This window comes from Strigops habroptila, chromosome 1 (assembly GCF_004027225.2).
Source record: "Strigops habroptila isolate Jane chromosome 1, bStrHab1.2.pri, whole genome shotgun sequence".
NCBI classification, from domain to species: domain Eukaryota; kingdom Metazoa; phylum Chordata; class Aves; order Psittaciformes; family Psittacidae; genus Strigops; species Strigops habroptila.
The window spans coordinates 151706002-151721346 of record NC_044277.2 but is presented as its reverse complement, the minus strand read 5'-3'; the positions used below and the strand labels follow the sequence as shown (position 1 = coordinate 151721346).

General features: G+C 40.0%; 1 protein-coding gene across 5 annotated transcripts in view; it reads right to left on the bottom strand.

The window, feature by feature from the left end:
- Positions 1–15345, bottom strand: part of ITPRID1 (ITPR interacting domain containing 1) — a 142650-nt gene that overhangs the window by 24397 nt on the left and 102908 nt on the right. For all 5 annotated transcript variants that reach the window (XR_003991308.1, XM_030485146.1, XM_030485178.1 and 2 more), the window contains 5 exons: positions 12001–12052; positions 11102–11188; positions 10215–10417; positions 3892–4472; positions 1690–1744 (listed from right to left, as the gene is read on the bottom strand). Coding sequence is in view for 4 of the 5 variants with exons in the window: in XM_030485146.1 (XP_030341006.1) it covers positions 1690–1744; positions 3892–4472; positions 10215–10417; positions 11102–11188; positions 12001–12052 (978 nt within the window). In the remaining variant the exon portion in view is untranslated. The remainder of the gene's footprint in view (positions 1–1689; positions 1745–3891; positions 4473–10214; positions 10418–11101; positions 11189–12000; positions 12053–15345) is intronic.

The window sequence follows — 15345 nt, the reverse complement described above, 5'->3', positions numbered from 1 at the left end:
ACAAAGAAAGGGAAAAAGAAGCATTTGTGGGTATGTTATTACATTTTTATTTTTTCCCCCACTGGTCTATGTCCACATTCTCCTTTTTTTTTAATTTCTCACTGAATGTTTGTCCAAATGGTGTTTTTCACTGCACCAGTCCTGGGGAATTGCTATTCTTTGTATAGATACTGCTATGAGCAAGACTACTGGTATGGGGGCTTGTCTTTGTTCATGAAGATCAAGACATCCATCAGAAAATAAAATCAAAGTAACCTCATGGAACTCAGGTGACAAATCACAAAGTCTGAATAAAAAGAAGGACCTGACATTAAGCCCCAAAGGTCACTGTCATTGACAGACTAAACACATACAACCCTGCCAGAAGATATAGCAAGAACAGTTGAATGTCATAGGTAGGCAATGTATTACACAGTTAAAAAGCCCCCTACCAAACCAGCAAACGTATGCTTACAGGTTATATGAAAACAAAAAAAAAGCCCTTCAGAACTAAGGAATTCTTCATTTACTCCATCACCTTCACTCAGCCCTAGTATTTACCAAGAAAACCCCACACACTTTGAGGAAAACACTGGCCTCACTGAAGTCAGTAGGACTTGTGCCATTGCCTTCAACAGGCTCATGATTTCACTCCTGCAAATCCAGCTGTCACTCCAGACAATGGCATCCGTGAATGACCAGCACCAGTGGATATCTGAGGCTTTTATTTAGATACCTGTGTATGAACTTGGGTTGTTCAATTATTTGTGCTGGCTCCCCAAAGTAATACAATGTAATCCTCAAAAAGTGAGGCTCATCAAACTTTCACCTTTGTTGCTCTCTCTCTGCTTCTTGCTATTCATTAGTTCTTTCACATGAAGTTTCTGTACCATTAAAAAAGATAATAATAACACCACCACCATCCCTCATGCCGGTCCTGCTTTAAGCACTGGTTAGCAAGGGTCCCTAGAGAGCAAGGCCAACTGCTCCCTATTCTGAAGGCTGAACAGCCATTTCCCCAATAATACTGCCACCACTGACAGCAAAAGCTACTCAGGATCCAAACTCAGATTGCCCCAAATGACAGCATAACATCTGGTCTAACAGCTTTGCTCTTAATCCTTTCATAGACTCCTTAAATCACTTATTTTCTAACACATGATTCAGTGCTATGTCAGCTCATGTGGTGACAGTGTATGTAATATTGGGTACTCAGGTAATGGGATAGAGGCCATGCTGCCACCAGAACGTCCTGGTTGTACAGTCCTGGTTGAGTTGGGCGCAGAGCAGTTGCAGAGGCACTATCTCCACTCTCCTGGTTGACTTATCTCCTAGGGGTCTGAGGCCTGGAAGATGAAGGGTCCTCTGAATCTGGCAAATAATTCACCGAGCAGGAGCAAAGCTTTGGTGTTGCTTGGAAGAGTTAGAGAGCATTAAACAGGGATCCCACACACTCAAAGCTATGCATGTGAGGTACCATTTTCATGTGCACTCGTCATGTCTCCCTGACAAGCTGAGTATATTTTACACCCCTATGATTTGTCTGGTCATATCATCTAGACTGTCATGTCTAGAATAATGCATCCAAATGCCAGAGATGATGGGAGCAGAGAGGGAAAATGTATTGTTAGGCTAAATTTTAGATGCAGCTACATGGGAACAGTGTTTTAAAAACAAAACTGGCCAAACTGGCTGTTTCTTAACACTCACCTAAAGCAATGTCAGGAGCATTTCCATGTAGAGTTTCATCCTCAAAACTCTGAATCTGAAAAGGAAGAGAAGAGGAAAATTTTTTATTGATGGTAATGATTATGTCTTATTGGGGGGCGGGGTAGGATTAAAAACAGGAAAAAAAATTTCTGGACATTTCCAAGTGAAAATGTAAAATCTTTCAGATGGTTCCTTTTCAGTTGTTTCCTCTTTAAAATATTTGTTCTTGTCATAAACCACGCTCTAGTCTCGGAACCTTTCCAAGCCTTGCTCAGTCATCAATACATAAAGGTTCCCAACGCACAAATACACTAACAATCTTGTTTGAACAGCCTCAAAGAAATATCCCTAGAAAAAAATAAAAATTACTTACTAGAAGGAACCCAAGGAAATGTAACCATATGGAAGTAAATTCTTGCCAAAGAGTGCACGTAAGGTTGGGTTTTCTTTTTGCTCTAGGAATGAAGACCCATTTGACTTTTTCGTAGTATCAAGGGAACATCTTGTCACGGTGCTGCATAAACTCCTTCAGAAAAATGCTTAGTAGGAAAGGGGACCTTCTAGGTACAAGTAACACATGAACATGTATGTTGTGTAGCTCAAGAGATCTCTAAACCCCTCATTGTCAAAGGCTACAATGATACAAGAGAAGGATTGCGCTATATGTGCCTGTTACTCTGTTCTCCATACATCTGCTAGTGGCCATTGCCAGGCTAACAGCTTAAGTGTTTCAGCCACTACGCTGTTCTTACAGCCTTAACTTAATGATGCGGTAGAGAATACTCAGAAGTTAAACAATATATACCCTGTCTATTTTGAGCATACAGCATTCACCAAATTGTCTTGGACATCAAACTGGGCAGTTTATGTTCATCAGCATTTACTGCTCTGTCAATGTCCTCACATTTGTGTGAGCCTCTACTCACAGAGCTGCAAGTCCAGCATGCTAAGTGCTTTACAGAGACATATGGGCTGCTTTGGGACTATAAATTTGCTGTGCTGGAGATCTCTGAAAGACACACTCTTCTCCATGGAGGCTCATAATCAGGCCCATGCTGATTCTTGAGTTTGAAAGCTGCACCAAACCTTTCAGGAAAAATACAAAATACACCTTTGGAAGGCCTTGGAAAGATATCTATTTTTTCCTCAGAAGAATGCCACCTTAACCTGACCTTTTCCAAAGCTTTAAACAATTGAAAACCTTTTTAAGCCTTCCACCTTTTCCTGTCACTTGCTGCACTCTCCTTTCTTTCCTTTCCTTCCTCCACTCTCTTTCCTCCTTTCCTCCCTCCCTCCCATTCTCCACATGTTTTCAGGGGACTGCCAACCATCCCATTTCTCCTCCTTTCTTTGCTTCTTACAGTAGAGCCTAGTTTTTGGACTCCTTCCTTTTCCTTGTTCTTGAAGGATGGCTGGAAAGGCAATAGCATTCCTGTTGGCATCCCAGTGGAGTCTGTATGATTAGAGAGTATCCTATCATTGCCCTTTTTCTGCAGTATATGGCCAGAAAAACTGTTGCTCATATAACAACTCTGGATGTAAGAAAGGGACTGGCAAGTATCCTGGTCTCTGCTACTTCATGTTGAACACCCACTGACAACCCACTGTTGCTAAAACATACAGGGAGCTGAGTATCATGGACTTCGCAGACTGGATATGAGAACAAGCTGCTGTTCTGAGTTATTCTGGTTTTAAGATGCTCAGCTTACAGAGCGATAAAGTATTTCAAACACTGCTAGAAAACCAAGGCTAATCTTGTGACGAAACTTTCTTAAAGAGCACACCAGAAAATGAGCTGAGGGGATGAAAAAAAGATAGGGAAACAACCCCCAAACTTGGTTAATGATTGGATCTGTAAAAATATCCTTTACCATATGTATTAGTGTTCCTGCAACTTCCTTCTATTAAAAAAAAAAACCCAACCTAGTGCTGCATAAAATACATTGGCATCTTCACACTATCATACTGGTTGAATGAATCCTATCTCAGTAACTTCAGTGCCAACTTCTTTGACAGTCTCCTAACACAAAGACAATTTAAATTAATCAAAACCCCAATGAGCACTGCAAACCCTACTGCTTTTCCCCATAATGCTGCTGCATGGTGCCTGTTGAAATAATTTAGCTTCCTTCCCCAAAAAGGGAATCCAAATTTACAATGTAAATTTGGGTAGTGATACATTGCTAGCATAATACACCTCACCTCTTCCATTTCAAATGAGTCTGGCAGCTTGCAGTTCAGGTTGGCCACTTTTTTGAGCGTGTGGGCTACAAGCAAAGGTGGCTCCTTTCTTGGCCTGTCTTTAGCAGATACCTCAGATGCAGGAGAAAGGTGGAGTGGTTTTGCAACTAGGTGTGATGGAGTCCAAGCTTTCTCTGATAGAGTTGGTGGACACTGGGATGTGAGATGTGCCAAGGCACCTTTTTCTCTGAGACTTTGCTCCTGGGTCAGACAACTCAATGTAACACGTGCAGAAGAGTGTGCCTGGACTGTTCCCCTCTCAGCAATATCTGCACTAGAACAGAGCTGCTCTTTCCTGCTGAGCAAGTTGGCTTCCCCAGGTGCCAGCGAGCCCTGTTTCAGCAACAGCGTCTGCTGAGAAGCCCTTTTCAGGAGCTGTCCTATTCTTCTCCTCTTCGCTCGTGTGACCACATGTCTCCTCTTCATAGCATCCAGGAGACTGGTCTCATCCTGTGCTTTGGTCTGCTGGGTGTTGATGTCAGTCAGCAATGACGAGAGTGCACTCGTTACGTGGTCAAGTACTTCCAGCTGTCGAAACCGTTCTTAAGTTTGGCAGAATGGAAGGCAACATGGTTATTTAAGAGTGTAATTTGAAATAATCAGGTACAATGATTATCAAACTTGTCATTGCCAAGAAACATAATAAGTACTTCATACAAAAGTGGCTAAATTTTTCCATTTGCTTCCAGAGGATCCATTCAGGCTACATACAGACGTCACTGCATAGTTCTTTTTATTAGGCAAACACATAACATTGAATTTGTTGGATCAAGTGCAGCTGAATACTGCTCTGTGTGAATAAAGGTTACAGAATCCAGCCTGAAATTCTCCGGTTGGCTGGGCCAGACTTGGATGCTGGTTTTTGAGGACTTATTAAAATTCATGTGAATAAAGTTATTAAAATCTGATCTCCAATGTTTACAGCTGGCAGCTGTCCAGGATAACTGCAAAATGCGTATAGCCATTAACTGATAAAAACTGACCACAGAAGCTGTGTTCTTGCTTTCATAACAGCACAAAGCAAAACCCTTATCCCCCAGAAATGTGTAGCCGATGTTGTATAAAGGTTCCCAGATTCTTTTCATTGCACTAACCTCCTGTAATTTCAGGGTCATTTTTTCCATGGCATAACATCTAAAGAGAAGAAAATATTTTTTTCCCTAAGGGATGCAGAGATTTCCATCACTGCAACACTATGAAGTTATTTATACAAAGAAACACAATGCATTTGCTTGCATGCTGTGTCTGTACCTATCCTGAGGCAATGAATATGTCACCAGGACTCCTCCTTCCTTGAGAGATTCATTGAGGACAGTAGATGGCAAAATGCTAACTTTCTTGGCTGCCATTTCTCTTAGAGAGCAGCCAAATTTACTGCATGCAGTCTGCGTGCAGGCTGTTGGTAATGCTGCTTCACTGACAATCAGACAACAAGGGGATATTTAACATGGATCTGAGTTGGTGCTTCACTTCGGGGACCAATACTGTGACATATATTTCCTGATAGTTACTATATCTCAGGAATACTCCTTTTTGTCTTTGTCCCAGACATTGCCTGATTTGTAACAATGCAGGAAAATATGACTGCTTTTTAAGATATGGGCAAAGGTTTCACCTGGTGTGGTTTAAAGGAGTTACACAGAGTGCTGTATAGTTTCCATTTGCATAAATTTGGGGCATCAGAGTAAGCAATTTTGGGTCTTGTGCATCCATTGTGCTACCACATGCTTTCTGTGTAAAGCACATTTTATCCTCAGTATTTCATCTGGCTCCCACTACATCAGACCATAAAAATGCAAAGTGCTAATCTCCTTTGATTGACAGTGGCACAGCAGTCCAGTCCTTCTTTGGACTTGAACCAGACTTGCTGCAATTTGAAATAGTTTTTACAGACTGCTTAGCTTTTGTGAATTATTTCAAAGAGCTTGGGACATGTAAAAAACCAATCAAACTACACCAGAAATAATAAATGAACAACAGAAAAAAATCCCATCGCTCCTGTGCACTGTAATAAATACATGGGTTGTAAAGAAATTATGTCAGGGACAGCCTTGCTCCATGGACTGTTTCTCTCCAGGCAAGCAGTCCCTTCAGTTTCTAGGTGTGCTCCCCAAGGATCATGCCTAAAACTTGCAAGAGGCTGATAAGATTTCTTTAGTCCTTGCAGACCAGTCTAAAACTGTAGCACAGATAACATATTAAAGGACATGAATGAGGATTCATTTTCACTAGAAACTTCAGCTGAAACAGCAAATAGCCATGCTGTAAACAAGATCAATGAATTTTCAATAGAATCTCTATCTTTTATAGGGCTTCTAATGACTTTATGATCAACCACTTTATAATTTAGGAAGGGAAGCTCACGGTCTTGCTCCTCGTTCCTTAAATCTGGTATTACATAGGCTGACATAGTCATATGCATGAAAGACTTGGAAAGTCTTTAGTAGGCCCTCAGTGATATGAAGGAACATAGAACATTGCCAGAGCCAGCAGGAAATTTTCAATCAAGATCTTTTTTGAACAGCAAATGGCAGAATTTGGAGAAAAAAAAAATAAATCAAAATTTTCAGTGGGGAAAGAAAGTGAAATTGCTCTGTTCTTCTCAGGAAAAGTAAAAATGAAATTTCAGCATTGTCTACTTTGTCATACATTAAAATATTTTTCATTTTTTTAGACTGTTTCAACTTGAGTCTTGGCAATACTGAAACAAAGCTCGAATCAAAACTGTACTTCAGAGAATGCATTTAGCAATTTACACTTCAGTTCTCTCTTCTAGAGGTGGATTTATTGGCTGACGTATGTATCTTCTCTCTCCTAGCTGACCTGTGGTGGTCACGGGAGCACCATGTATCATGGGAAATGGTGTCCATCTAATACACTCATCTCACAAGGGAGAGTGAGGCTTGGACTACAGCTCCAGTGAGGGGCTTGCAGCAGTTGAGACAGAAATGAGTCTGAAAATGAGTGTGAAAAATCCACCGAAACAAGACACCAAACCCCAAGTAGATTTAGATATGGCAGTAAGGACAGGTGGCACTGAAATGTGGTGGGGTTTTATATTACTAAGTGTCAGACTGAAACCTTTCACCATTTCTGAACTAAGGCATTCAGAAACTTTAAGTTTTCAGAGAATTTGGGGAGCAACATATTCAGAAATATAATTACTTTTCACTTAAGATCATTTCTGATTGTCAAGAGACTATTCTTCAGTTGGGAAGTCAAATATTGCTTCTAATGAGGTCAGTAAAATTTTCACTGGTGGCTAATGATGGGGATAAGCTGTTGTTTTGGATCTGGCTGAGAAACTGAAATGGTGACTGACGTTTTTGAAAATACACCTTATTTCTGTGAACTAAACCTTTTGAAAACTCGCTCTGACAATGCACCAAGTGAGGGGACAATTAATAAGTAACTCTATAACAATCAACATGTATTTTAAAAAGTCTAATCAGCAGTAAATCAGCCTAGAAAACTATGTTCAGTATCAGGGAAGAGCCAGACATAAACAGAAAAGGGCTGCACTGGGAAATGAATGAAATACAAAAGTGGAGAGAGATCACCCTGCAATGGAAGTCCTTGGTCTCTCTCATCTCTCTCTCCTTCTTTCCTCCGGGTTTCCTGTCTTCCATACTGTGACTATAATCTTTCTTATTGTCTCTTGCTTTATCAGAGTAACACATCGCACTAAATCAATTTAGTTTCTCTGCTGAATCAGAGAACAGGAGAAAGTAAACTGACAACGAGGTAACCTCTCAGGTATTCTCTAACTCAGATTAAACAATTTCTTCCTTTTCCATGGCTAGAGACAAATGAGAGGGATTCAGACTGTATTTGCATTGAAATGGCTCAGTGATAATAAACTTAACAGGGCAACAATAACTGAACTCATTCAGCGCATTCTCTGGGAACAGTCATTCAATACAGTCTTGCAATCTCTAGAGGTGGTGCATGGTCTGACTCATTTTGGCACTTTCATTTCAATGCCCTGGTGAAGCAGTCCTCCGATAGTAAGGAATCTAGAGTTCCCTTATTTGTTCATGGAGAGGTAAATGCCATAGAATATCTCTAGACTTTAACTTTCTACTTAGTTTCCTGAGAGGGTCTTTCTCTGGGTTGTCTTCTGGAGGCCTTCAAAAGCACCTATTCTTCTCATTGCCATTACAGGACAATTTAGGCTTCTGCTTGAGAAAAGCTGGCTCGTTAGATGCCTGAAAATACAGGTGCAGTTTTAGTACTGAAGACAGATAGATTAGGTCCCAATCTAAGATGCAATCCATTTTAAAAACTAATAAACATGAATTTGCCACTCCTTCTTGCTACACATCACTGAAAAATCATTCGACAACCTAAGGTTGGCAAGATTAACAAAAAACCAAAACATTTTGCAAACAAATGTCTTTTGAGGATATTCCTCAGGCATTTGTATGCTAAACCTGATACATCCCTTTTTATCTGTAAGTCGTCTCATGGAACACCAGATGTAGGAAGGTACTTGTGCAAGATTACCTACATGGTCACTAAGACACACTGGCTTCTACTGAGAGGTGTTTTAAGTGGTATCTGGATGGTCACCCACAGGAGTTGGCTGACTCTCTTCACTTGCTATGGAGAGAGATAGACTCCACAGTGATTAAGCTCCTTGAGATGGTGCTTCAGCTAAATGCCTGTAATATGGTGCAATGAACCAGGCTGATGGTAATCACCACATATATGGAAAGATAGTCGGTGAAAAGAGAAGAGGTAAGTATCCCTAAAGGATAAATTCCACCTCTCTGGATTCAATGTTCTCAGCCCAGACACATACTTCGGAGGCCTAAGCAGATGGTGTGAAAACCCCCTCCCAAACTGTCGAAAGCAAGATAATATGTTTTGATGGACATCACACCCACCCAAACAGAAATTCAGATCCTATCTTACTTCACAGCAACTCCCCCGTACAGATAAGCCATTAACATGTACAAAGAGAGCTCCCATTGAGGATGACTGCAGGACGAGTCATTAAATTCACACCTTGGCTTACCACTGCCTGCCTTCAACTGCTTCCCTCAGAGGCTCTTCCTCTTGCTCTCATTCCCTTCTAATTGTCTACCTTCTTCCCTGATGTCTCCATCCATTACCCGCTCACACTGATTGTCTCTGATCCCTCTCTCCCTCTGTCTCAGAGGAGTTACAGAGAGAAAAAGAGGGTGAGAGCTGAGAAACCTGTTTGATGCGTCAGTTTGCTGTAAATATTGAAATGTGTGCACGGAGCTTGCTATAAAAAAAAAGAGAGGAAGAGAGAAAAACACATTTTCCACAATGCTCTGACATTTCTGTTTCAATTCTTATTCCATCCATACTGCTTTCTTGGTGTAATTCTAAATGGGAACGCACGGGCTACGTGAGAGATCCTGCTTTGCTGAGCATCTTAAGTAAACAGAAAATTTCAAGAGCCATCTGGCTATACTGTGCAACAAACATGAGGGGAAATGATGTCAAAATTGGACTTTTCAGATTGGTGATATACCAGCGAAATAACTATGCTGTTTTAATGCAGATATATCTTTAAGCTGAGGACCTTGTATTTGTTTCTCAACTGCAAAATACACAAAAAGAGAACAAAACCCATCTAAATGAATAAAAGACTGTGTGTTTTAAATGGTGAAATTTTATAGTACTTAAAATATGATCCTCATCTACATCTTAGGGCATATTTGAACCACAAAACTGTAGGTTCTAGTTAGGGATTTGTGGGTCTGATGAACAAGCTTCGGCAGCTCTAGTCGTAGGAAGTTAAGGTCTTATCTGCTCAGCACATTTCCCTGTGAAAAGGGTCCTGCGCCCACCAAGGGGAAAAGGGAATGTGAGCCCATGTCTGGCTTGGCTGAATTCAAAATCCACTATATTGTCTTACACCACCAGTGATGTTGGGTACACACTAATGTACTGCCAGTGAAGTGGCTGAGGCAATGGGCCCATGTTCAATTCTTCCGCTGTGACACCAGTGACAATCTCTGGTGGTGGGGTATGTCTTACAGGGGACAGGCAGTTATGTTTTAAAATGCCAGAAGCTGGTAGCTTCAGCACATAAATCAGTGCCCACAGCTGAGGAGAGCTATACAATATTTCTGTCACATTAGGAAGTACCCTTGCCAGAGAGGGGTACATGAGGATCCTCAATGTCTCCTGGAATACATGTTACTTTTTCACAAATTTTCTTTCATAAGACTCTTCTTCCCTACCCTCTCAGTTCCCACGCTATTTATGGTTAACACTTCTCCTTTTGCCAAAATGTGTCCCCTTACCATATAGGTTTCGCCTCTCAATGTCCATCCGCTGCTTCTGAGCTTCCAAGAAGACTCGGATGTTGATCCCTTTTGCTACAGAAGCACCACTGAGGAACCGAGGAGGGATTTTAGTGCAGACGTCAGGTTCTTCTGTACCAAAGCCCAAATCAAGCAGAATCTCCACCGGATCCTTTTCCCAGAGTGCCAGCCATTCAGTGATGCTGTGGTGAAAACATCAGGGTTTGGGTACCACTTTTCTCTTGCAGTATCTATCATATGGTCTTGTTTTTATTAAATTATTATCTTCCCTTCCTATCCCCGCTTGTGGAGACTACTGCTTAAGTGAAAATAGCAATTTTCAGTCACATTGCTAAGAAATTAACACATGTTCCTCCCCCCAGAGTAATTTGGTGGCGTTGGACATAGATATCTTAGCAAGGAGAACATTAATAAAAGGTGTGGGTTCACAGCTCTGCAGGCTCACTTCTCTCCAGACACAACACAGATAAAGCCCACTGCAGTTTCAGGTAGGTTTTGGTTTTTTACCAGTACAAATACATTTGAGTCTAGACACCTGTTAAGAAGGTTGTTTTGATCTTGCTTAAATAAAGGAGGACACGCCTTTTACAAACTAAGACCTTGACTTTGTATTCAAAATCGTACTCCTATTTGTTGATCCCTAGATGGGCTTATATTATATATACCTATAAACCTATATATATAGATATACACACACACACACACACTCTTACATAAAGTGTTATATAAGCTATAACATAATATATAATATTATATATATAATATATAATATAATATAATATATAACCTTATATATAATATATAACAATATGTGGTATAATATAATATCTTCTATTCCTAGCTGGAAATATGTGGAAATAACTAACCTCTGGGGTGCACCGGTGAGAGAGTTGGAAGAGCTGAGACTCTTGCATCTTGACATAACCGGACTCTCCGAAAACTCTTTCAGGGACCTGGTTGGAAAAAAGCAACAATGAAATGTGTTTACTCATGTGCTCCTCTGGGATATCATTATGATTTTTTCCTAGAGTAAACGTTTGCATTTTCTCTTGATTTATAATGATAGATAATAGCGATGCCTTAGAAGGAGAGTCGGCATGAGAGCATGGCAATACACTTATTCTCAAGAACAGTATGTTACAGTAGGTGTGAGAATGTAGGTGTGAGGTACCAGTAAATGCTAATTATAAAGGTGGCAGAATGGCTCACTTTTGACAGATGGTGAATCTTTGAGGAACCTTTAGGGAGCATGGTTTCTCTAGCCACCTACTTCAAAAGATATAATTGCTCTTAACAAAGTTTTGGAGAGACAAGGCACAATGATTTGCTGCAGCAGGAGTGGCACCTGAGAACAATTCTGCGCTTCGCTTCTCATTGTGTTTGTATGCACTCATCTGCAGAGAAATAACTGCTTTTCAGAGCTGCTCACTGCTAAAGGAATATCCTGCAGAATGGGTGCCTTTCTCAGTAGGTAAGACAACATGGTTTTGTTATGCCCAAGCTTAACTTTACCTACACATACCTATCAAGGTCAGCAGCAAATGTTTATATACAGTGAAAGCATTGCTGGATTTTTATCATTGTAGGTTATCCATTAGCCCACTTCTTAAACAGGCCTAGAGGTATATGTAGATTTTTGAACTTACACTGTTGCTATCAGTTTAGGGGAGGAAAAAACCCAAAGAAAATAAAATTCCTGCTTCTGTCAAAAGGAAAAGGAAGAACAAATAATTTATAACAGATGTCTATGGTGTTTGACACCTACCTCCTGTAGCTTTGCACGGTCATTTGTATCATTTCTGATACTGACAGGGAATCTGCAAATAAGAAGAAATAAAAATAATTTATTTTCTTACCTTTTTTTTCCCCCTCAAAGCAACAATGCATCAAATTAGAGAAAAAACCAAAAGACTGATTTCATTACATAAGGAAACATTTTAACCCAAGTGGCCAAGTTGCAGAACAATACCATTGTGGGATGCTCAACTCACAGTGTATGTTAGTTATAGGTAAATGCAACACATGTCAATAAGAAGGGGAAAATAGGTGTCTCTACATTTCATAAACCAGTAGCGGTACTCTCCAAACCCCTTCTATTTAAAAGTAAGCACTATCAATTGGGTTACACTGGCTTCTGTAGCACCATTGAAGATATACATAGAGCAAATATGGTGAAAAAAATTAATCCCTGCTTTTTTAGTAAAACCCCTACAAGAATTAAAATATATTATTTTAAATACTCATTCCAGCACAACTGGTACAACTTTTTTGTGTATAATAGTTTTTTAAGCCTAATCCACAGAAATTTTGTGAGTATTTGGGAATATTGATTTCTCTAGGTTTTGCATCATGCTCTAAATGTGTTTGAGAGGAGTAAGACAGTTTCAGGACACTTGCAAGAGTTTCTGAAGGAAAAAATATTTGTCCAAGAACTAATAACATTGTTTACTGGACTCCAAGTGAGCTATACCTATGATGATGAAATGAGAATAAATCAGATGCAAATACACAGTGCCTGTAGACTTCACTTCCCTCCTAACACTGAAATAACATACTTCTTGATCCTGTGAAAGTTGGGGTAACATTTGCCTAGCAGCAGCAGTAGATATCCTTCTGTGTTCCACAAGATGAATATATTTTTTTTTCCTAGCTTTTAGTTTTCTATTTAACAAAATTGTGTCAATAAAGAAGGAGAAAAACATCCTTTCATGTTCTCTACTGGATTATTCTTCCGCTCATAAATTCTAACATAAGTTCCTTCTGGCTTACTCAGTGCAAGGATATCCATTCAAATTGAGAACATAAAGGTTACTGACATCCTGTAATTTGCCGTGGTAACATAAACCAGACTTTCTAGCAGCAAACTGAGCACAATTTGAATAAGAATCAGCTACTTGTTGTAGACTATTTCCTACTCACGTGCCAACAGAAGACATAGATTCACTATAAAAATGCAAGAGAACGTAAAAAATAAGATCTGAAAGTGAGAGTTAATACAATTTTTCCCCAGCAGCACGTAGGCACTCCTCTCTGCAACAGAACATTATACCACAAACTGGCTGCTGCTGTGATTTCCTCAATATCTCATATTGTCAGGACTGAATGAACAAAAGGGCTGCCAGATAAAAACCCTAGTATTGTAGAACATTGTCCAGGATATTAAGTAAATAATTTAATGATGAGAAACCTGGTGTTTTTAGGAGGTTTAGGAAGTAGCAGTTCACCAAAAAATCAAACGGGCAGAACTTGATAGGTTACAGTAAGTTGGTTAAGAGGCAGTAGCTGGTGTGGCTGTACTCTCAAACCAGGCAAAGTCAGGGTGTGAAACCTTAACCATCATTTGTTGTAGGCTAAACTAAGTTGAATTGTTCTGTACTGCTGTGGGTCAAGAACATGACGATGCACTGTTACCAAGGCTAAGCCGTCTAACCTGTTAAGTGGTGGTAAGCTGCTTAGGAGCCCTTGTAACTAGAACAAACTTTGCACCTCCAGGTAGTGTAACATGGGTCATTTCAGTATGGTTAGTCTCCACTTCTTTCTCTAATGAGAAGATTCTCATGAGAAGTTCCTAATGTGGATAGAGCTTGACATTTTGAAATATTAGAGTTTGTTTTCTCCATATTTAAGAGGTCACAGAAATAGTAATGGGGAGGGTACGGTATTTACATTTCCTGATCTGTGTAAGTATTTTGTTCCTGACACAAGAAACGCTGAATCTCATTACCAAACTGGAAGATACTTTGGGGGAAATAATGCCCTTTAGAAATCTGTCAGAAAACGTTATGAAAACAAACAAACAAACAAACAAACAGAAAATACTTTGTAAACCAACTGTGGTGCTAATTGGTGCTCTGTTTACTGCACATCTAAGTATATCTTTGCTTATGAATAATATATTTTGCTAAGCAAAACATGGCCTCTGATACTTGAGGGAAGATAAGGCATTTTAGCCTCAGTAATCTCTGATTAACAAGAGACAAGATTAAATCACATATTGTTGAACTGCATCTTCTACTTGAGAACCCAACAAACAAAAAGTCTGGATATGGAAGCACTGAAAACAATATTACAGGCTTCCAAAAGCACTAAAATTGTGGAAATTTTCAGGAATATATGAGAACCTGATTTGGGCTTCTGGATCCTTTCCTGAAAAAAATGTCTGAATTGACGACATTCGCCAGATCAGGATATCAGATGAGAACAAGCAAAAGTTCTGCATTCAGGTCAGGCACAATTTCAGTCACCTGAAACTCTCGTACCATAACTTCCAGACCTCTGTGCAAACCCATCCTAGAGATCTCCACTCCTTCAGTAGAAGAAAATCAAATCATGCCAGTGGAGAAGGTGAGCCTAAGTCTTTTCTATTGAAGACCTCATGGGAGAATCTTCTTGCTATGACTCCTAATGGAGGAAAAAATATACTGCTTATCAATGAATACCACATTTTCCCAATAGCCCCGTCCTGAGATCTGCAGTGTTTGATATTCACATTTAAGCAGTCCTTATTGGAAATGACAAATGGTGTTCTATCTTTCCTGCCTACTCTTGGCCTTGCAGCTTATCCCCACTTATAGATAGACTGTAAGATAAAAACCATTAAAAAAGACAAAGAAATTAAAGGCCCCGAGAGAATGGCTGCTCCTTCCTGAGAAGAGATGAGGTTGGAGAGGCAGTTTGATGGGGCACTCAAGACATGGATGAGCTGGGTGGGAATGGCTGGTACAAAAAGAGACCCATAGGCTCACCTTCTTTCCTGCCTGTGAACATCACCTACTTTCCCCTCAACATACATTGTCTTCTGTTAAGTGATGAGATTCGAATCTTTAGTTTATTCTTACAGCAAAGCCAATGAACTTTTAGCATTCTGCATAAGTCTGTCACTTTTGAACTTAAATTTTATTAAGATTCTAATTAAATCAGCACATCTGGGGCAGGAGTGAGAAGAATGGAAACAAAAACCTTTTCAGTGCATCACCTAAGAGGCATCTTATCTGTATAATACTGTGTCTGCACATGGTGACATGATAATTATTAAGGACACCAGTCCTGCAATGCAGGAGTTTGGCTGACTTGGCCTTACCCTGCTACTGGAAAACGCTGATATGACTGT